Source organism: Sciurus carolinensis, chromosome 12 (assembly GCF_902686445.1).
Source record: "Sciurus carolinensis chromosome 12, mSciCar1.2, whole genome shotgun sequence".
Lineage (NCBI taxonomy): Eukaryota > Metazoa > Chordata > Mammalia > Rodentia > Sciuridae > Sciurus > Sciurus carolinensis.
This window is the reverse complement of record NC_062224.1, coordinates 57755563-57778399: the sequence shown is the minus strand read 5'-3', so window position 1 is coordinate 57778399 and position 22837 is coordinate 57755563. Positions and strand designations below refer to the sequence as shown.

Sequence of the window (22837 nt, the reverse complement as noted above, 5' to 3'; positions counted from 1 at the left end):
CAATAAACTTGCACATACTGAAAGTATACTACTTGATAATTTGCCCCATTAGATCATACCACAATAAAGATAGTGGTCCTGTATATCATCCCCATAAGTTTTCTGTTATATAGAAGATTTTAGGTACAGAGGAACATTTGAACTAAATCTTTAAGGGTAGGTACATTTTCCAAGATTAGTTTATTCATTCAGAAATACTGTTATGTCACAGTCATAGAGTTCACTAGAGTGAATGAAACATTTGTGACTCTTAGAAGGAGGTGCATATTATAAATTAATAAAGCAAAAATGAACCAAATAAATGGGTTATTTAGCAATGAAAATAGTGCCTTGATATAAGAGAGTAGTGGAGAACCTATTATAAATTGAATTATCTTTTTGAGGAAGTAGCATTTAGTTTGAGATTTCATGGCAAGGAGTATGGGGAAGAGGGAAAAGAACTGTGTGTGCAGAGATGCTGCTGAGATTAACCCACTGAGAATGATCATGAGCACCCAGCTGAATCGAAGCTGTGCTCACTTTTTCCAAGGCTGGATGGAACCCAGGGCCTTGTGCATGCTAGGCAAACACTCGACCAACTGAGCTATATCCCCAGCCCTCCCCTGAGAATTTTTGCCCTTTTATTAAAAGTATGTTTTATTCTCCAAATGTATAATCTGTTAATGTTTCATGTGGTATAACTAAGCAGTGTTTTAATCTTTAACAAGATTAAGTTTTAATGAAATATCTTAATTGTAGAACTAGATCAGAAATTTAAGATCATTTTCTTTAAAGCAACTATTTTTATGCTTATCACATTATTTAAATATTATCATTGGGTGACTTTTTCTTTTTAAAATTTTGTCTTGCATTAGATGGCTTTTTTTATTCTTGTTAGTTACATATGACTATAGAATGTATTTTGATACATTTATACAAGCATGGAATGTATCTTATTCTAAGTAGGATTGTAACAGTCCGGTGACTTTGTAATCCCAGAAAATTTACTTAACTTTCCTTGCTTTGCATTAGTTATTTAAAAACTGTCAGTATACACATTAGTTTTTCCGTTATTAAGGACCTAGTTAATGAGCTGTAATTCTGGTTACATTTTCAAAGTTGTAGAAAGAGAAGTGGAAGGGATAAGACTTAAGGCATTTAGATTACAATTATAGCTAACACAGATACTACCATAAAACTGACCTATCAGTTCTGCTGTATCATCTCAAGAGGTTTTGTTTATGTTTTAAAGAAATTTTTATTGAACTATGTTAAGATAGAGCTATTTTATATTTATATCTCATGTATATTGCTATCCTTTCTGAAACAACCTTACATCAAATACTAAATGTATTTATCTTTGCATTATTTTTGCATTTTTTGTGTATAAAATGCATGTAAACTCTGAGTGCAAATTGTGAAAAAGGGAAGCATTATCTGGAAGATGATTAATAGGAATTACTTTTAAGCATTTTAATATTCCTCTTGTAGTATAAATAATACTATTAGTATTGGGTAGTATAGTGGTTTTTTAAATTCATTTCCCTGTAGGTGAGCTAGAGCCATTCTTTTCCTCTGGGGTTTTTTCAGACATCAAAGGATGTATTAATCAGCATTACTACATAGACCACCATTATTGCTTAATTAATTAGTTGTCTTTAGAATTCTTAGGTTACAAGCTCAGTCAATACTATGATAATGTATGTGATCATTGAAATTAATAGACCTATGTGAAGAATATTTTAATTCTATATAGTTAATCTTTTGTTATTACAAAGGATGACTAAAAATAATAAAAGCAGTATTAACTAGGAAAAAAGATAGTTGAATTTAAAACTTTTATGTTGCAGCAGTAATTCTCAGGATTTTTAAAATTCCTGATTTTGGTTGTTGTTGTTGTTGTTGGAAGGCTTGTTGCATTCAATATATAACTTTCAATAAATATTCTGGATTTGTGATGAAATACATTTATATGTTTAGTAGTTTGCATTCACCTAAATATATTATTTTTTTTCCTATAGTTAGCTAAGCATAGCAGAAAAAATAAATATGTAGTCTTTGCCTAAAGTAGCTTAAATTTTTAAAAATGTGCTTCTTGAGTACCAAAGAACTCATTTTTCTTTTTAACAAAAGCATTGTTATTCAAATATATACGTCATATTTATAAAATTTGATTCTTCTAAAAAATATTCCCTTTAAAACTTTAAACCTAACTTTGCTCATAAATAACTTTTGGAATGTATTTGTAATTTAACTTATTTTTTGCTCTGCATATTTATTAAGCAGATGATATGTCATTTACTAGGCATTATGTTAAGGAGAAATGATATAGAATATTGCATAGTCCCTCTTCCCTATGCTTCTGCCAAGGGCAAAAAAGCTAATATAGCATTTAAATTTGTCATAAAGCAAAACTAGTACATATTGAAAAATACATGTATTTTGGCTGTAAAGTTTTTAAAGTTTTTTATGAACTTTGGAGATGAGTGCTCTGTCTGAAGTGTGTGTAGAAAAGATTTTCTCCCGCTCTGTAGGCTCTCTTTTCACATTATTGATCATTTCCTGTGCTGAGAAAACACTTTTAAGTTTGAATCTATCCCATTTATTGATTCTTGTTTTTATTTCTTATGCTATGGGGGTCTTGTTAAGGAAGTCTGGTCCTAAGCCAATGTGATGGAGATTCGGGCCCACTGTTTCTTCTGTTTGGTGAAGGGTCTCAGATCTGATACCTAGATCCTTGATCCATTTTGAGTTGAGTTTTGTAGAGGGTGAGAGATAGGGGTTTAATTTCATTTTACTGCATATGGATTTCCAGTTTTGCCAGCACCATTTGTTGAAGAGGCTATCTTTTTTCCATTGTAAGTTTTTGGCACTTTTGTCTAGTATGAGATAACTGTACTTATATGGGTAGGTCTCCATGTCTTATATCCTGTACCATTGGTCTACCTGTCTATTTTGGTGCTCATACCATGCTGTTTTTGTTACTATTGCTCTGTAGTAGAGTTGAAGGTCTGGTATTGTGATACCTCCTGCATTAGTCTTCCTGCCCAGGATTGCTTTGGCTATTCTGGGTCTTTTGTTCTTCCAGATGAATTTCATGATTGCTTTTTTCATTTCTATGAGAAATGTTGCAATTTTAATTGGAATTGTGTTAAATCTATATAACGCCTTTGGAAGCATGGCCATTTTGATAATATTAGTTCTGCCTATCCAAGAACATGGGGGATCTTTCTATCTTCACATGTATTTAAAGTAACTTTTTTATGATTATAAAGTTACCAAACCATGTTCAATGCAGAGAATTTTGAAAAACCAAAAGGTTATTTTAATTTAGTTGAAAAAATATTTTTTGAGACTTGCTTAAAGTCAGTAACTGCTACATAAACAAGATAGATTGTTTCTGCATGTAATGAGAGCATAGTCTTCTGGGGAGTGGGTATTAAGTCATTATAAATAATTGTTGAGGTATAAAACAAGATAATACATTAGAGAAGTAACAGTCTCTCAATAAATGGTGTTGGAAAAACTGGATATCCATATGAAGAACTAAACTAGAACCCTCTCACTATATATAAAAATTAACAAAATGGATCAAAGACTTAAATATTAGACATGCAAATTTGACAGTGCTGGAACAAAACAGGGGAAACACTTCAGAAAGTTGTAATAGGCAAAGACATTTTAGTTAAAACCCCAAAAGCACAGGAAACAAAAGCAAAAATAGACAAATGGGAGAAAATATGTGCATACTCTTCATTTGACAAGAGATTAATATCCCAAATATATAAAGAACTCAACAACAACAAAAATAATCCAATTAAATGGGCAAATGTCTATCCATAGAAATTTCTCAAAAGATGATATACAGATGACTGTCAAGGATATGAGAAAATGCTCAGCATTGTGACTAATCAGAGAAATGCATGTTGTATCAAAACCCAGTAAGAATGGCTATTATCAAAAAAACCAGAAGTAACAAATGCTGGTGAAGATTTGGAGGAATTTAAGTAAGAGCTATTATGCAAACCTTTTGGAGTATACTCAGAAAACTAAAGATGCAGGCTGAGGATAAGACTGAAGACTGAGGTGAAAGATTGCTTTAGGCTACAAGTTTGAGACCAACCTTGGCAACATAGTGAGACCTCACTTCAAAAAAGAAGATAAGAGAAAAGAAAATGTAGTGTAAATGCACACAATAGAATATTACTCAGACATAAAAAAAAAATGAGATCCTGTCTTGTACAACAACATGAAAGAATCTAGAGGATATTGTGTTAAGTGATATAATTCAAGCACAGAGGTACAATTGGTCATGTTCTCATTTATGTGTGGAAGCTAAAAAAGTTGATCTCATGGAAGTAAACACTTGAGAGTATAGGACTATTTGGGGAGGGGCTGGGAATAGAGAAAGGTTAGTGATATAGTCTCCCTGTATGTTATTATACCTCATAGATGCAGGGGAGCCCACTGATAACAATAACCTATGCAAACAGTACATAGTAGAAGACTAGGTAATTAGTTCCTACAATAAGCAGAAATAGTAAGATCAGCAGTTTTCCATCAGTAAAAACAGTAAATAATCATAAATTATGTCTGGCATAAAATCAAACAATAGGTGTTGTCTGTGACTTCTGCCACATTAATTATTGCTGTAATATTAGTGGTGGGGGCAGATGTTATATAAATCAATTAGTGTTAAGAGGTGTTAAGGATAGGGTTGAGTAAGAGTGAAAAAGAAGACAGAGGAGCGTAGAAAAGTTTTTGCAGTTTCAAAGGGTTAGTAGAGCAAATGAAGTGGTAACAGAGGATGTGTTAGTAATGAGTGGGAAGTAAAAAATAGAAAAAAAAATTTAAGGGCTAGGATATAGCTCAGTTGGTAGAGTGCTTGCCTCGCATGCACAAGGCCCTGGGTTCAATCCCAGCACCACAAAAATAAGTAAATAAAAAATAATAAATAATAAATAAATATAAGGGAAGAGTGAAAGAGAAAACAGAATTTGACTGCTAGCTATAGAAAAAAAAGAGGGGGAGACAAGGGAAATAGAGTAGTGTCAAAGACAATACAAAACAATCCAAATATGCTAACCAAAAACCCTCACCCTCACAGAACAGCATGGAAAAATAACAACCTTAATAAAAGGGCCAGAGGGCTGGAGTTGTGGTTTAGCCAGTAGAGCATTAGCACATGCGAGGCATTGGGTTCAATTCTCAGCACCACATAAAAATAAATAAAATGTGTGTTCAAGTAAAAAAAAAAAATTTTAAGGCTAGAAATGAGGAGAAACAAATATGTATATGTAAAGATGTTCTTGAATCAGTCAGCACACATTCAAACAAAAAACACGCACAAAAAAGTGAAAAATCTTGGTGAAAAGTTAATGAGTTGTTTTCATTATGGTGGACAAAATAGTGAGTATATGCGTTCAGGCTCTGTGTCCAGCTGATTTTCTTTTTGTTTCTTCTTGAAGTTTGAACTGAACGAGGAGTATGCACGTTGGCCTGCTGGGTCCTTCCTTTTTATTGTGTTGCTCACTGAATTTACAGTTGGGGTTTAAGACTTCTCACCTTCCCTTTTTGGGGGATTGGTGTGGGGTGGAATGGGAAGAGCTGTCAGTTCTACTCCCTTGGGTTTGGGGAGCTTGTCTTTGGCCAGTTCTGTCTCTCTCAGATACTGCCCTTTCTGCCAGGGGTCAGTCATGGAGCCTCCCAAGTAGTGAGCCTGGCAGTGGGACTGGCAGGCCAAACAATGGGTTCTAGGGGTGAGATCTGACAGGACCAGCTGGAGTGTGTGTGGGGTGAACATTTAGATTGTTCCATGGTTTAAATCAGCTACACTAAGGTATAATTTACATATGATAAAATGAACTTGGTTAACATGATAGTATTAGATGTCTTGACAATTGTAAGCATGTAGCCCCCATCACAGTAATATTGAACACCCTTCCTGCCTCAAAAATTTGGCCATCCCTCTCTATAGTCAGTCTTCCCTGTTCCCTTTCTTTATCCATAAATGACTGTAGACAACAATTGAGCTGCTTTTTGACACTAATTGTTTTACCTTTTCTAGAATGTCATAGAAATGAAATTACACAATATATACCCTTTTTTGTTTACTACTTTTGCTTAATATATTTTTGAGATTATCCATTTTATTGCATTTCTTAGTAGCTTTTTATTGCTGAAAATCATTATTCATTATATACCTATGCCATCGTTTGTTAGTTTTTTCCACTAGAGATGTATACTTGGATTGTTTCCAATCACTGCATGATAGGAATAAGGCTTACATGCGTATTTATGTACAAGTTTTCTTTTGAATAAATATTGAGGAATATGATTGTTGTGTTTATGGCAAGCATATGTTTATATTTTAAGAAACTTCAACAAAACTATTTTCCAAAGTAACTTTATCATTTTACATTCCCAATCATCAATGTTTTGAATTATTTAGGTTTTCTTTTTAATGTGGTACTTAGAATTGAACCTAGTGCCTCACACATGCTAGACAAGTGCTCTACCACTGAGCCACAGCCCCAACCCCACCTAAATGCTTTAAATTATGATCATTCCAAATCCTCACCAACACTAGTGTGAGAAGTCTTTTTAATTATAGACAATCTAGTGAGTATTGTTTTGATTTTATATTGAATTTCTCTAATGACTAATGATAACAAATTTCTTTTCAAATATAGCCATTTGCATAATTTTTGTGACATAACTGTTCATGTAGTTTGCCTATTTATTAATTGGGCATTTATTTTTCTTATTTAATTATAACAGTTCTTTCTATTCTAGTTACAGGTAGTTGACAAATAATTATATTATAAACAGCTTCTCCTGTACTGTAACTTGCCTTCATTTTCTTAGTGATATCTTTTATAAAGGTGAATTTTTTGTGTTGAAGACCCTTTTATCACTTTTATCTCCTATTGCTTTTACTTTTTTGTGTTCTTTAAGAAGTAGTTATTTATTGTAGATCACAAATATTTTCTCCTACATTTTATTCTTGACTTTTTAGTAGTTCCTACTAACCTGGATCTGTGAACCATTTTAACTTTACATATGCTTAAACTAAAAGGTTTAAGGTTCTTTTTTTTTTTTTTAATTGCTCATGTATGTATTTGGTTATTCCAATACCTTTTGTTGAAAAGACTGTCCTTTGTCCCATTGAATGACCTTGCACCCTTGTGGAAAAAATTTGTCCTGCTACAGGAAAATGTAGGCTCAACACTCCCAACGTATTAACACAGGCGCAAGGCTCCTAAAGTGCAAGAAATACGTTATCAACTCCTTGGTTTATATCCAAAGGACTTAAAATCAGCATACTACAGTAACACAGCCACATCAATGTTTATAGTAACTCAATTCACAATAGCTAGATTGTGGGACCAACCTAGGTACCCTTTGATAGATGAATGGATAAAGAAACTGTGGTTCAACATCCCTAGTAATAAGGGAAATGCAAATCAAAACTACCCTAAGATTTCATCTCACCCCAATTAGAATGGCGATTATCAAGAACACAAGCAACAATAGGTGTTGACGAGGATGTGGTGAAAAAGGAACACTCATACATTGCTGGTGGGGTTGCAAATTAGTGCAGCCACTCTGGAAAGCAGTGTGGAGATTCCTCAGAAAGCTTGGAATGGAAACACCATTTGACCCAGCTATCCCACTCCTTGGTCTATACCCAAAGGACTTAAAATCAGCATACTACAGAGATACAGCCACATCAATGTTCATTGCTGCTCAATTCACCATAGCCAGATTGTGGAACCAACCTAGATGCCCTTCAGTTGATGAATGGATAAAGAAACTGTGGCATATTATACAATGGAATATTACTCTGCAATGAAGAATGATAAAATTATGGCATTTGTAGGCAAATGGTCGAAATTGGAGAATATCATGCTAAGTGAGATAAGCCAATCTCAAAAAACTAAAGGACGAATGATCTCGCTGATAAGCGGATGAGGACATATAATGGGGGTGGGAGGGGTTAGCATTAGGTTTAGGGTTAGGTTTAGAGTTAGGCTAAGGAGAGTGGTAAGAATGAAGGAAAGAAGGACTGTATAAAGGGAAAAGGGTGGGAGGGGTGGGGGGAAGGGGGAAAAAAAAGAAACATCATTACCCTATGTAAACGTAAAAAAATAAAAAAAAAATCAAAAAAAAAAAAAGAAACTGTGGTATATATGAATAATGGAATATTATTCAGCAACTTCGATGTGCTCCAACTTCTTAATGTATTGAATATTCATACATGTGTGTGAATTTTCATCTTATTGGGATTCATTGAGATTCTTAGATTTGTGCATTTTTAGCTTTTCTTTAATTTTGTAAACTTTTGGGCATTATTTTGCAAATGCCTCCCTGCCCCCTTTCAGTGCCTTCCATTACCTATTTATTAGGCTCCTTGATACTGTCCATTAGGTCACTGAGGCTTTTTTTTTTTTTTTCAGTTCTGATTTACATACTTTATTTTGCTAAGATTTCATGTTCCTTTTGGTATTTTTTTTCTTGTAGTTTCTTATCTGCTTTTAATCCCATTTAGTGAATTTTTTTATATCAAATCTTATTTGTTTTATCTCTAAAATCTCATTTGTTACTTCACTTTCCTTTATTCTTTCTGTATGTTCAGGTCCTGGTTTAATATTGTCTGTTAATTCATCATTTCTGTCATTTGTAGGATGTTTACAATGACTGGTTTTTTTCTCTTGGTTGTGGGTCATGTTTTCTTCCATCTTCTCATGTCTAGTAATTGTTGATTTGATTCTAGATCAATTCTGTTTTGAGGATTTTTTAAAAATTTACTTTTACCCTGGTTTATTGAGTTATAATGAACAAATAAAATTATATAGATTTAATGTATGCAATGTGATGATTTGATACACATATAGTGAAAAGATTACTACCATCAAATTAGTTAACTATCAGTCACCTCAGAGGTGTGCATCTGTGTGTGTGAGAGAGATGAAAATACTTAAAATCTACTTTCAGCAAATTTCAAGTATACAGTACAATGTTATTAATATGTAGTCATCATGCTGTCCGTTAGATATACTCTTCGTAAGGACAAGTTTGTACCTTTTGGTCACCATTTCTCTGTTTCATCAATACTTCCAAGCCCTGACAATAACCATTTTAATCTGTTTCTGTGAGTTGACTTTTTCAGATTCCACATGTAAATAAGATCATACAGCATTTGACTTTCTCTGTCTGACTCAATCCTTTCAGCACAGTGTTCTCATGGTTCATGCCTATTGTTCACAAATGGTATTATTTTTTAATGATGGAATAATATTGCACTGTGTATGTTTGTATACATGCATTTTCCCCATTAATCTGTTGCTGGATGTTTAAGGTACTTCCACCTCTTAGATTCATCTGAATAGCTACCTTCATTTCTCTGAGTAATACTACAACAAATATGGGAGTACAAATATCTCTTTGAGATACTGACTTCATTTCCTTTTGATACAAACCCAGAAGTAGAATTGCTGAATCATATGATGGTTCTATTTTTAACTTTTTTAGGAACCTCTATATTGTTTTCCAAAATTAACAATTTACAACCAGGCACAGTGACCCATGTTTGTAATCCCAGAGACTTGTGAGGCTGAGACAAAAGGATCACAAGTTCAAAGCCAGCCTAAGCAACTTAGTGAGACCCTCTCTCAAAATAAAAAAAAATAAAAAGAATTGGGGATGTAATTCAGTGGTAAAATACACCTGGGTTCAATCCCCAGTACAAAACACACACACACACACACACACACTCACAATATACATACCCACCAAAGCAGTCAAGGGTCCCCTTTCTTCACATCTTTACTGCCTCATATCCTGTTGTTAACAGTGTGAGTTAATATCTCATTATAGTTTTATATTTATTTGCTTCCTTATTGGTGATCTTTAACACTTTCCATGTACCTATTGGCCTTTTTTTTTCTTTAGTGGAAGTGTCTATTCAGATTCTTTGTTCATTTTTAAATCAGTTTATTTAGGATTCTTTTTTCTTGTTGAGTTCTGGGAGTTACTTAAATATTTTAGATATCACATATTTTAGATAACTTATCAGTATGTGGTGGCAGATATTTGCCTCTATTTTGTAAGTTGCCTTTTCATCACACATGCATGGATTTATTTCTGGGTTTTTTAATTCTGTTCCACTGGTTAGGTAATTTGAATTTTGTGTGAATTTCTCAATTTCACGTCTTCCTTAAAAGAGTGTTAGACATTGGTTTAATTTCTTATTTGAAAATGTGATTGATATTTTCCAATCTGGTTTGTTTGACTTTTATTATATGGTTAGCTTTTTTATTCTCTTTCCCAGATAACTGAGTGTTTGGTAGTGTATGTGTGTGTGTGTGTGTGTGTCTGTCTATCCATCTTGCTCTCTCTCTATGATTGCTTAGAAACTGAATATCTCTTAGCTGTGTGCATGCTCTAGGAATTAGTAGATATACAGTTCCCTAGTTCTTCTCTGCAGTACATTGCTTAGTATTCAGTGACCGACTTAACCATGTAGATTCTGTATATAGCTTCCTGCTCACTGGTGTTCTGTCTTGCAAATGCCATCCACTTCGCCTTCCTCAGAATCTGATCTTTTTCTCTTCAGCATTGAAACCTCAGAGTTATGCTTGGGATTTTCCTTCCTCAGTAGTGTTCCAGAAAGTTTCCTCAGATAGAAGTAGGGCAGTTTGTAGGGCACAAGAGTCCTGAGAGCATTAATATATTGCACCATTAATCTTCAGTTTCAGTAATATCTTGGCTTTTTTTTTCTGAAGGAATCATGTACCTTTTTTTTTTTAACCTTTAATTCACATTCTCTTCTCAACCCACTGAAATATGACATGTCTTCTCTGAAGGGTAACTGATGGCCTAATGCCTAAATCTAACTCTTCCTGAAACCTTCTTTTCCCTTCTTCAGATAGTGTATTCTTGCTTCCTTTGTATTTTTTTTTAGTATTCCATCTCAATATCCTATTTTTCTTCCTTTTCCTGTCCTTATATATAGCAGTAGCCTAAGATCCTGCCTTTAACTCCTTTTTCAAATTTTACTGAATTCCTGGGCTATACTCTGCTTCTTTGGTTTGACCAATTTCCTGTATATAAATTACTCCCATACCTACTTCTGCAACCTTGGGACCTGTAGTTTGAAAACTTGTATCAAATGCTTCTTTGAATTTCAGCAGGTCAAAATAAAACTCATTGCTACTATTTCTATTTCCATTCTTTTCTTTTATATTGTTGACAGCAGCATCTACTCATTCAGTTATAGGAAAACTACAGTTTTTTATCTGTCCCTTAGCCCAAATAGATATAAGCTAGATCCCTCTGAAATAAAATCTATGTTATCACTGTAGCTAATGTCCCTTAGAAGCTCTCATCCAGCTCAATTGTAACTTCTGATGCTCCCACTCTTTTTTTTTTTTTTTTTTTTTTTTTTTTTGGGGTGCTGGAGATTGAACCCAGGGCCTTGTACTTGACAGGCAAGCACTCTACCAACTGAGCTTTATCCCCAGCCCTGAGCTGTATCCCCAGCCCATTCCCATTCTTTAATATGTTCTGTTTTATAATAATTACTATATTTTTAGTAGAATAGTTTTTATATATGCTTGTTTTCTACAGATTGTGATGCCCGTGTGGATTGGTACCATTTCCACTCTTTGTATTTGCAGATTTACACAACAGCTAATATTAAAAGGTGATCAATAACATTTATTGTTTTATAAATTATAAAACTGACTGTAGTCTCTGATTCTTTTGTTCTTCAGTTTCTGTCACAGTTGTCGTTTTCAAATGAAAATGATTTAAGTTCAAAACCTTTTGATACTTCTAATTTAAAGAATAAAATTTAAACTTATTTCACAGCAGTCAAGATCCTAAATAATCTGTCTTTATCTTTTTATTGTTGAAGTTATATCATTACCCTGAATATATATTATTCTTCAGCTCTATTTATTCCCTGCATGTATGTTTCCTGCATATATATTGTTCTCTGACATATATATTATTACCTGACATTGGTGGGATTTTGTTCTTTTTAAAATTATTAATTTTCTATAAACATTATTTATCTATTGTGTGTAAGTACCATGCTAGGCTATGTTAAAAGTACAAAGATAGATAAATCTTGAGTAGTAGCATTTTTAAGTCTTTCTTTACATTTCATTTACTTTAATCTGTGATATCTCCACAGAATTTCTCAGTATAGATTAAATACCTTGCCTCCAAAGTTTTGTTAATATGTTTTTTAAAATATATTTTTTAGTTGTCAATGGATCTTTTATTTTTATTTATTTATATGGGTTGCTGAGTATCGAACCCAGGGCCTCACACATGCCAGGCAAGCACTCTACCACTGAGCCGCAACTCCAGCTCCAAAGCTTTGTTAATATTTTAATCATGAAATTTATCACAACCTTCTAGTTTATATCTATGCATGCAGATCCTTCATTAGGTTCAAATTCATTAATGGCAGGGATTTTGTGTGCTTTTTAAACTACTTTATCAAGGTATGAGTCATGTTCAAAAATAGTACGTACTTCATTTCTACAACTTAAATTTGGAAATTAGTATGCCCTTGTAAGACTGTAACCACAATCAGTGCTGAAAACATAAGAAAATGTCTTCATCATCTTTGATTCCCCTCTTCTTCCCTTCCCCTGCCTGGCACAGTGATTTAAAAATACTTGATGGTTGATAAATGAATACTGAATTTAAAGGTGGTTCAAAGCCATAATGGAAGTTGAGAAGGATGAACCAGACAGTAGAAGAGAAATCAGGACAATTGCATTAACCAAAGCCAAAAAGCATGTTGCAAGAATGAGAGAGGATAGTAAGTGATGTCCTGTACTCCCAAAGAGCAAGAAGGGGTACAGACTGTGAATAGGTTATTGGATTAGACAATTAAGCGGTTTTGGTTATCTTAACAAGAATAAGTTCCATAAAGTAGCAAGGGTAGACATCAGATGGCAGTGGATTGAGAAATAAATAGAATTCTTCCCCTTACATATAAGTTTTTAGCTCATATTTTTATAGAAATTGGCTGGCAGACAAATTGAAGATATATGATCCAAATAAAGATCTAGAATCCTGAATATATTACATTAATTTAGGGAGGATCTGTAGCTCTTTAGTAAAGTAGACAAATGGTTAGACTTGATATTCTTTTTAGAAAATTTAGAATTCTAATCAGTATCTTCATCCCATTAAAAAACTACTATAACTCTATTTAGACATCATAGGACTCCCTTTGTCTAAGATAGTGATGTTCTGTATAAAGCATGGCAAGCCTTATTTAAACTTGGAAAATATTCAGAATGGTTTTATTGATGATTCATGCTTCTTTGTACTCCCTGTTCTTGTTTGGATAGTAGTAATGCATTAATAATATGTATCTGCCTATATGAGATAAATGAATTTTTAACAATATCCCTAAGCAATTATATAAATTGGCTTCACTTTTGGCAATCATTCAATCATTTGTAAGATATGTTTAACATTTCTGTAATCAGAAAGTAGTACATAGGGGCTGGGGGATATGCACAAGGCCCTAGGTTCAATCCCCAGTACCACAAAAAAATTTAAAAAGTACATAGTATGTCATAGTTTTAATTGATATCATTTTTTTCTTCAGTATCATACAAAATGATGATACAACCTCCGTTAATGTAAACATGATAAATAAAATATGACAATATAGTAGGGAGCATTCAAGTTTAGAGAATACCTGCCAAATACTTCAGTTTTTTTCAAATTTTATTTAATTTTATTTTCACAGATTGCATTTTGATTCATTGTACACGCATGGGGTACAACTTTTCGTTTCTGTGGTTGTACATGATGTAGATTCATACCATTCATTTAATCATATGTATACATAGGGTAGTGATGCAGATACTTTAGTTTTAATATATTAATATTGTTTCAGTCTTTGAAAAAAATTTTGGGCAATTGATGATGTATTTTTTCTCTCCTTCTCTCTCTCTCTCTCCCCTTCCCTCCTTCCCTCACCCCCTGGGCCAGTGGGTCAGGCACAAAGTTTATCTTAAAATGGTTATAGAACCAACCTTGGTGGCACATACCTGTAATCCCAGCTACTCAGGAGGCTGAGGCAGGAGGATCTTAAGTTCTAGGTCAGCCTGGGCAACTTAATGATGAAATCATCTCAAAATGAAATTTTAAAATAATTTAAAGGGCTAGGGGTGTAGCTCTAGTGTTAGAGCTTGCGGAGCATATGCAGAGCCCTCAGTTCAGTTCCCTGTATGATCCAAAACAGACAAAAACCATAATAGAATGTTTGGGTTAGGTTTGGGTGAGAAAAGAGAAGGACGCTTTAGGCCAACTGGTTTTGTTACTAGAGCTTATGATTTGCTGTCAATGGAACAAATCTTTGTTGATTGTAATTCTTACCAAGATCATAGAAAAGTTAGAAGTCAGTGATCATGAGAAGGCATAATTTCTGATCTTGCAGACTAGGGTACAATGACTTCTGTATTTTTCCTTAATCACAGCCATGTGTTGACAGGATTACATGTATTGACATTACTTTGACAGGATACCTGGATATATATTCAGCACTGTAAATAATCTTTCATTCTCCTTGGCATATTAAGAAATGTAAAATATACAACAAAGATTGATATTCATAGTTCCTAAAACCTTCTCCTTCTTCATACATATTGTTGAACTGAGAGATGAGATTACATTCTTAATGAATAGCTGTCCTAAATGGAAAGCACTGAGTGCTTATTTACAGCACCCAGTAGACATTTGTTGACTGTTGAATGGTTTGTCTTTTAAATGGTTAACTAGGAAATGAATGGGCTTATAGTTTTAAGTAATCATGTTGAGAAAAGATTGGCTCATTATTGAGAATCATTGTAAACAAAAGGAATGTACATTGAATTCTGTAATAAGAATAATGAAAACTTCTCAGTCCATTTGGGTATTATTAAAATGAATTAAAAACTTAGTGCCTTAAAGTTTCTCACCACAGAAAATATTGATTCAAACTTTGAAGTTATTTCTAGAGAGAAGATGAATCAATAGTTGGAGAACTTATCAAGTTCATATAAATCAGTTTTAGACAATCAACCTTTCTTTTAAATCAAATATAAATAAAATAAACAAAAATACCACATCTATACTTGTGTGCATTTATTTGAATAATGTCTCAATACCTAGTCCTTAGAAGAGTGAAGAACAGTATAGTGATGAGCAAATGCAATCTAGTAATACAAACTTTTTCCTCTGGTAACTGAAGGTTAAATGGGTAGCAAGCAGAATGCCTTAAACAAGATTGGTATATTGATTAAAACGCTGATTTAACAGCTCGCAGTTTCCCCCCTTGGAAACCTGGAAAAGATAAGCCAGCTGCTGTCTAAGAGTGCTCAGTGTCCACTGAGAGTACACTATCTATCATCACAATATGGTGATGAGAGGTGTTTTATGTTGTGTTAATTTCCCCCACTAAATCAGTAATTATTACAATCCGTCCCTGCTGTTTACCCTGCAGCTGTTTTTCCATTTGTCGAGAGAAGCGGGTGTTCTCTGAGGACCGCACACGTTTCTATGGTGCAGAAATTGTCTCTGCTTTGGACTATCTACATTCCGGAAAGATTGTGTACCGTGATCTCAAGGTAATAAAAAAAAAAAAAAAAAAGTAATCAAAATTTGTTTCTCAAAGACTGTAGGGACAAACAAAGTAATTATAAAGTTACATCATTTTAGAAAAGCAAATTTAGTTGGGAAAAAAGCAATTTTTAGGAATATAGTTTACTACATTTGACAGGAAATCTCAGTCACAAGTGTGTATGATATTGCTTTATGTCTGTTTGGTGTGCAAAATAATTTGTGTGACTAATCAACTATGATCTATTAATAATGTTCTTATCAATGTTATAATTAGAGAAATGTTAAAAACTCAAGTCAAAGTCAAATAACTTACAAGTGACATTGTAAATTGTTTCATTATTTATTGATGAAAAAACTTTTATAATAAGAATATTAGAAGGAAACAGTAAAACTTTTATTACAGCTTTAGTATTGACTTTTTGGTGGGTTTAACTAACTGAAACATTTTAACCTAACCTTTTATTAGTTTGCTTAATATTTTATTTATAAAAGCACAGTATTTGTTTTGTTGGTAGTAGAGCCTTGCCTTTTTAAGGTTCTTTAATGATAAGACCCTTAGAATAGCTCAAGATGGAAAACATTCTGTAAAGACCGAACAGTAAATACTTTATCCTTTCTGCTTATAAAGTCTTTGTTGCAACTATTCAACTTTGCCATTGTAGTTTAAAATGAGTATGTTTAGGTGTGTTCCATAAGACTATTGCTGAAAGAGGTAGTGGTCTAGATTGGTCCACATACCATAGTTTACTGATTCCAAAGTAATAATTATATGGTAATAATAATTCTCATAATACTGTTATAAGTAAGGGTGGCTATATTGAAATTTGTACTATGGCATATTTTTAAAAAATTCTAAATGTTACTATCTTTTTATTTTATTTATTTATTTTTATGTGGTGCTGAGGATTGAACCCAGTGTAAACTCTACCACTTTACCACTGAGCTACAACTCCAGCCCCTACTGTTTTAGAAAGTAAATCACCTGGACTGGGGTTGTAACTTGGTGGTAGAGTTCTCATCTAGCACATGTGGGACACTGGGTTCGTCCTCAGCACCACATAAAAATAAATAAATAAAGGTATCATGTCCATCTAAACAAAAAATATTTTTTAAGGAAGTATATCATCTAATAATCTTGGCCTATGAAAACTTGGGACATAATTGCTTTGTTGATCAAGAACTAGTTCATTTAAGATATGATTTGATTTATAGAATTAGAAGTTAGGTGAGATTTTTTTTATGAAATTCTATGTTGTATAAAGGAAGTATGTGTTTAACTAAAGAAATCAGAGTTATCTCCTTACTCCCACCTCACTTTTAAAAAAATAACCTGTGATTGTTAAGTTACCTAATATTTGAACTGTTGTCTAAGTTATTTCAAGATAATCTAGCATGTTCATTTATGTATGGGTGACTTAGGGAGTAACTGTCCTGTAAAATATTATTTTATAGAATGTATAGTATGTACATTTGTATAATTACTTATTAAAATTTTAAAAAGGGGTAAATGAACTATGCAACTATTAAACATCTAGTTCAAGGATGATTATCTTTGATAAGTGCCAAAATGAACTAGAGATGAGTCAATCATATAATTGTGTTCAGTTTGTATCTTTCTTTATAACTAAGAATTGTATATATAATTATGTATATAATTCAACAACCTTATTGGTATCTCTATAACCAAATGATTCTATAATCTTTTTTAAATGTCTTGAGTATAGATGCTTTCAAATAAATTAGTTATATGATATTACAAAATGTACATTTGTTTTCCAAATATATTTAGAAATAGCTCTCTCTAATTCCATTCCCTGTGTTCCCACTTCATGTTTTTTTGAATCCAATTTGTAGGGAGGAAGAGCAGGAGAGACCTGGATTTAGATAAATGAGAATAGTTTTTGAAATAATGGGTAACATATCCAAAATACTCAAAAGCAGAAGAAAGAACCATTAACTTAAAGAAATCTAAGAAAAGTATGTTCATTTGATTGCTAGCATTCATTATGGAATGTTATAATTTGAACAGTCTTATCAATAGTCTCCATTAGTCATTTCTAATCAAATAAATCAGTATATTATATTGAAATTCATTAAATATGTTTTGTTACTGTATCCTTTGTGATGATGAAGTTAGACTAAATTTATTAAATTAAAACAAGAAGTACCCGTTTTACCACATGTACAGACCACTGACTTTACTACACAGTTAAGTGATTTCTGATCTCTTAAGTTGATTGATTTTTGTAGCAATGAGAATCAAACTTAGGGCCTTATGCATGCTAACCAAGCTCTCTGTCACTGAGTTGTATCACCAGCCCAAAGTTTTCTTAAAAATCTTGCCTTAACTTAAAGATATAAGTAAATGTATAGCATAGCATAGAAACTATATGAATATATAACCAAGAAAAATACAGTGCAAGAAAAAAAACATATACAAGTGTTAATTGTATCCATAGTATGTACAAATAGATGAGATCATTCAGGTAGGCTCATAGAAAGTTAGATCTAGTTCATGTTTTACAGGTGATGTTCAGTCTAGTGGTGAGTTACTAAATAATGGAATAAGGTGGTGACACAATCAAGATTATTGGAACACATTTGTGTTTTGTCAGTTTTCTGTTACTATAGGAAATACCTGAGATAATTAAAGAGAATAGGTTTATTTTGGCTCAAAGTTTGGAAAAATTTCTGTCCCAAGTTGAAAGGACCCATTGCTTTGAGTGTGGGTGCTATATAGCAATGATGGGGAGTGTGTGGTAGAGCACATTGTATTAGTTGGGAAGCAAAGAGAGGACGAAAAAGCAGACTGTATTTCTTTTTGCACCTCAAGAGAATGACCTCAGCGACTCAGGGCTTCTCTTGGACTCCACCTCCTAAAGATTCTACCACTTACCAATAGCACCATCCTGGGGATCAGTCCATTAACATATGGGCCTTTTGGAGATATTCAGGATCCAAACTATCATATCATGAATCCTAATTCCTACTCTAATATTCTTTTTATATAGCATTCTTCTAATGTTGAAGTGAAATCTGGATAGGGGAATGCATTGGATTAACTCTAGAAGATGTTATCCAAAACTGATTTAGGTACCTGGTTTATTCAGTCTCAGATTTGTCTCTGGTTTTATTTCTAATGAGGTGATGATCTATTTGAGATGCCTATGGTAGCTGCACTTCTCTAATCAATGCCTGTTTGCTCCTTCCCAATTTAGCATTGGAAGCAAAGGTTTATTTCATGTGCAGGGTAGCTTAAGATATTTTATTGGTTCCTATTTCCTAATACCTGGTGTTGATAGCAGCAGGTATATTATTGAAACCTTTGCCATTCTTTAGAAGATATGTTTGCTTAATTTATTAATACATCATGATACAAAACTGTGTTTTATCCAAGAGCTTCTTAATAATGTTCCTGATGATTAGGTGGCAAAAATTAATGCTGTTCATGATAGCATAAAATTTCGTAGAAATCCTCTTCTAAGACTTCTTCAGTGGTGCAAACTATATTAAATTTTTTTTCTGCCTACTGTTTATTTTGCAAGTAAAACCTTTATTTTCAGTGATCCTGCCATCCAAGTACAGTTGAGACTAAACAAGACTAAACAAGAAAATGATCTTGGAATTAAGAATTAATTTCTCCAAGAGTTATAGGGGAATGGATAATTCATAAATAGCTGGTATAGCTGATCTATTTTCTACCTAATCAGAGAATATTTAACTATTCCATCATTAATATAGAAACCACTGTTATGGTTTAGATGTGAGGTGTCCCCCAAAAGCTCACATGTGAGACAATGCAGAAAGGTTTAGAGGAGAAATGATTGGGTTGTAGAGCCTAAACCTAATCAGTGAATTAATCCCTGATGGGATTAGTTGAAGTGGTAGGGTATGACTGGAGGAGGTGGGATTGGGGTATGGATATGAGGTATATATTTTGTATCTGGAGAGTGGAGTCTCTCTCTGCTTCCTGAAATCATGTGAGCTGCTTCCCTCTGCCACACTCTTCCATGTTCAGCCTCACCTAAAGCCCTAAGGAATGGAGCCGGCCTCCTATGGACTAAGACCTCTGAAACTGTGAGCCCTCAAATAAACTTTTCCTCCTTTAAAATTGTTCTGGTCAGATCCTTTAGTCACAGCTGCAGAATAACTGACTAAAAGAACCACCAAACAAGAGTCAGATCATTTCTAAGACTTTTTGGTAGCACAAGGGATGGTTTCAGAGTCTTTTACCACTGCCCCCCTAATCTTCATCTCAAATAACACACAGTCAATGAAAAAAGCATGCTTCTTTACATGCAAAGTCTCAAGTCACATTCCTCAATTCCCACTTGTAATGAAACTGTCACCCTATATTTTCTCTTTTCTAGAAATTTTAATCCACTGCTGTTAAGAACTGCCTCTACCTCTGAAGTCAAATTGTGCTATTGTGCTATATCCCTTATTTGTAGCAAATTTTTAAATAACTTAGCAATTGAGAGTGAGGAGAAGGTCTCCACTATTGTATATTATTAAACTTTCTAGATTAGGAAGGTGGAAAGTGAAGAAATGTTCTTTCATTATTTCAGCATACTCAATTCCATCGTCATTCAATCCCTCCAGATCAACTTGTGACATTTTGGCACTTGGATACCCATAAACCTAAATCTGCAATGCGCAAAGCAGGAATTCCTTACTACCTTCATGGGCCTGAGGCTTGATGCCTATAACAGTTTGATATATCTCTGCCAAAATCTGATTTAAGTGTAAGTCATGAGTATCGTTTACTGATATTGCTTTAACAGGTGGTGCCTGTAGGAACTATTTTTGTTCTTTGTTTATTCACAGTGTCAGTCATTTAAATAAATGATACCATTTATATTTTAAATTTTCTAATAGCCTGGGCTGTATAAGACACAGCCTCCCTGTCTGTGTGCCACAAATAGACTACAAGTGTGCCCAAGCTATAGTTTCCCTCAGCTTGCACAGTTTTCAGAGGCACCTCTAGGTCATCAGTTCCAACCTCAGACAGCCTGTCAGCTGATCTGAGTGTGCCCCCACAAATTTTATTTTTATTGTACTGTGAAATATAAAATATTGGGAAGCACTAAGATAGCTAGATTTTTAGGTTTAATTTTATTCTAGGCACCAGCAAAAGCAGGAAGAAGCTTATTACTTTGTGAGGGTTTTTTGGTCCGTAAAGAACAAAGGTAAAAAAGATCTCAAAGTCTACCATTTCTTCATATACATACTGAATCAAGACCTCTGTCAAATAATGCCTGCCCAGAATGAATTGACAAAATACTACATGTGCATATATACCACAGTGCATTCCACCTTTATGTGAATCTATAAAACACCGATTAAAATATACAAATAAATGAGTGGAATGTAGACCAGTAGAGTAGAAAAAGAGGAATAGAGGGAGGAAGGAAAGGAGGTAAAGGAAGGCCACCAGGGACTGAAGTGGAGTAAATTAAATTCCGTGCATATATGATTATATCCAAATGAATCCACCTAGTATGTACAATTATAATGCACCAATAAGAACAAAAAAAACAAAAAAACTTTAAAAAAATGACTGCTCATTTTAACTAAGCAAAATATGTCCCTTTTTTGTTGAAATTCAGTGAGGAATTGTGTAGTCTCTTCTAAGAAGCATCAAATTTTATATTGCATATTTTTGGTATTTTTATTTAGGGTTTATTTTATTTATTTGTGCAGTGCTGGGACTCAAACTCAACATTGTTCACATGAGGCAAAGGCTCTTATCACTTAGCTATACCCCCATCCCTCAAAGTGAACTTTTAGATGACAACCCTCCAACTTAGCTACACCCCTAGCCCTGAAAGTGAACATTTTGATAACAACCCTCCAACTTGGCTACACCCCCAGCCCTCAGAGTGAACTTTTAGATAACAACTCTCCAACTCATACAGATAGTAAGTTTTATTCAGATTTTTAATATATAATCTTTTCCTCATAACCTATTTTATTTCATCCCTGCTTTTATCATTGGATGCACCCATTAATCATAAACCTACTATTCTCTTCAGTCTTTGAAACTAATACTAACTATATACTTAAACTGATGTATTTAAAATTTAGAAATAGTGTTTCAACAGTCAATTCTCTTTGCATTTTATGGCTATTGAAGGGAAGAAGGAAAGTCATGAGATATAGAAGAAAGAACCAAAAGATCATTCATAATAGTAGAGGGGATCCTAAAAATGTCTAACTAAGCACTTGAGTTATGTTAGTGTTAGATGCAGAGGAAGTAATTTACAGATGTTTTTGTTATATCTCAGCCATTGATCTACTTTGAAAAGATTTTTAGGTGATTCTGTGCATTTCTGCAACTTGATAAATTACACCACTAATGGTTCTTGCATCTGTACTTTCCTGAAATTTTGTTAATACATCTTCTGTGAAATAATCATTTACTTTGTAACAAGAGTGGACATTCACTTGCTTTCATGGCTTACTTTTATACACGAGTGCATTTGGTGATTTTTTGGGGAGGGATATTTTTTAGGTGATGCATCTGTATTGATTCCTGCTTTTAATGACAAGTTGTTTTTGTCATTCAGCAAAATGACATTTCAGGATAGTGAGATATGGAAGAAAGTAGACATTTGTAAAAGAAATTACTTAAATTATGGAATATTTATTATTCTATTCAAAAGAAATTGCATAGTGAAAAGTTTTCAGCCCATGAAAGTATTTTTAATGAAGTCATTGAGCTGACAAAACGTTTTGGTGGAGTTGTATTCCTGAACTTTGGTCTTTCTTTTAAAATACAGTATGTTATCTAGAAGTGTCCACACTTTGACAACTTAAAAATGACTTCTGAACTCTCCGTATTTAAAAATTATTGTTTATTGAATGCTTACAATTTAAGTTTTCCTTTAAAAATTTCTTTGAATTCTCAGAATATTACATTGGATTGCTTTTATTGTTTTCCTCTGTTTTATAGATGAAGTTAAGGCACATAGAAATTAACATGTCCAAGATCACATATGAAGAAAGGGTAAAGCTTGAATTAATGTAAAGCCCTTGAACTTGAAGCCATATTCTTATCTGTTTTGTTCCTACTGCCTCTCATTCACTGTGAGACTTTGCCCCACTGCCATAACTGTTACTCCATCTCTCACCATCATTCTTTTGCTTACCTTACATCTTATTGCATTATTGATTTTAAAAAATCTGATTTCTAAAGCAAGTACGGTGACCAAGT

The 22837-nt window shown here is 33.4% G+C and overlaps 1 protein-coding gene across 1 annotated transcript in view; it reads left to right on the top strand.

Moving 5' to 3' along the window:
• Window positions 1-22837, top strand: part of Akt3 (AKT serine/threonine kinase 3) — a 294858-nt gene that overhangs the window by 214150 nt on the left and 57871 nt on the right. The window contains 2 exon segments of the mRNA XM_047521463.1: window positions 15503-15526; window positions 15528-15626. Of these exon segments, the coding sequence (XP_047377419.1) occupies window positions 15503-15526; window positions 15528-15626 (123 nt within the window).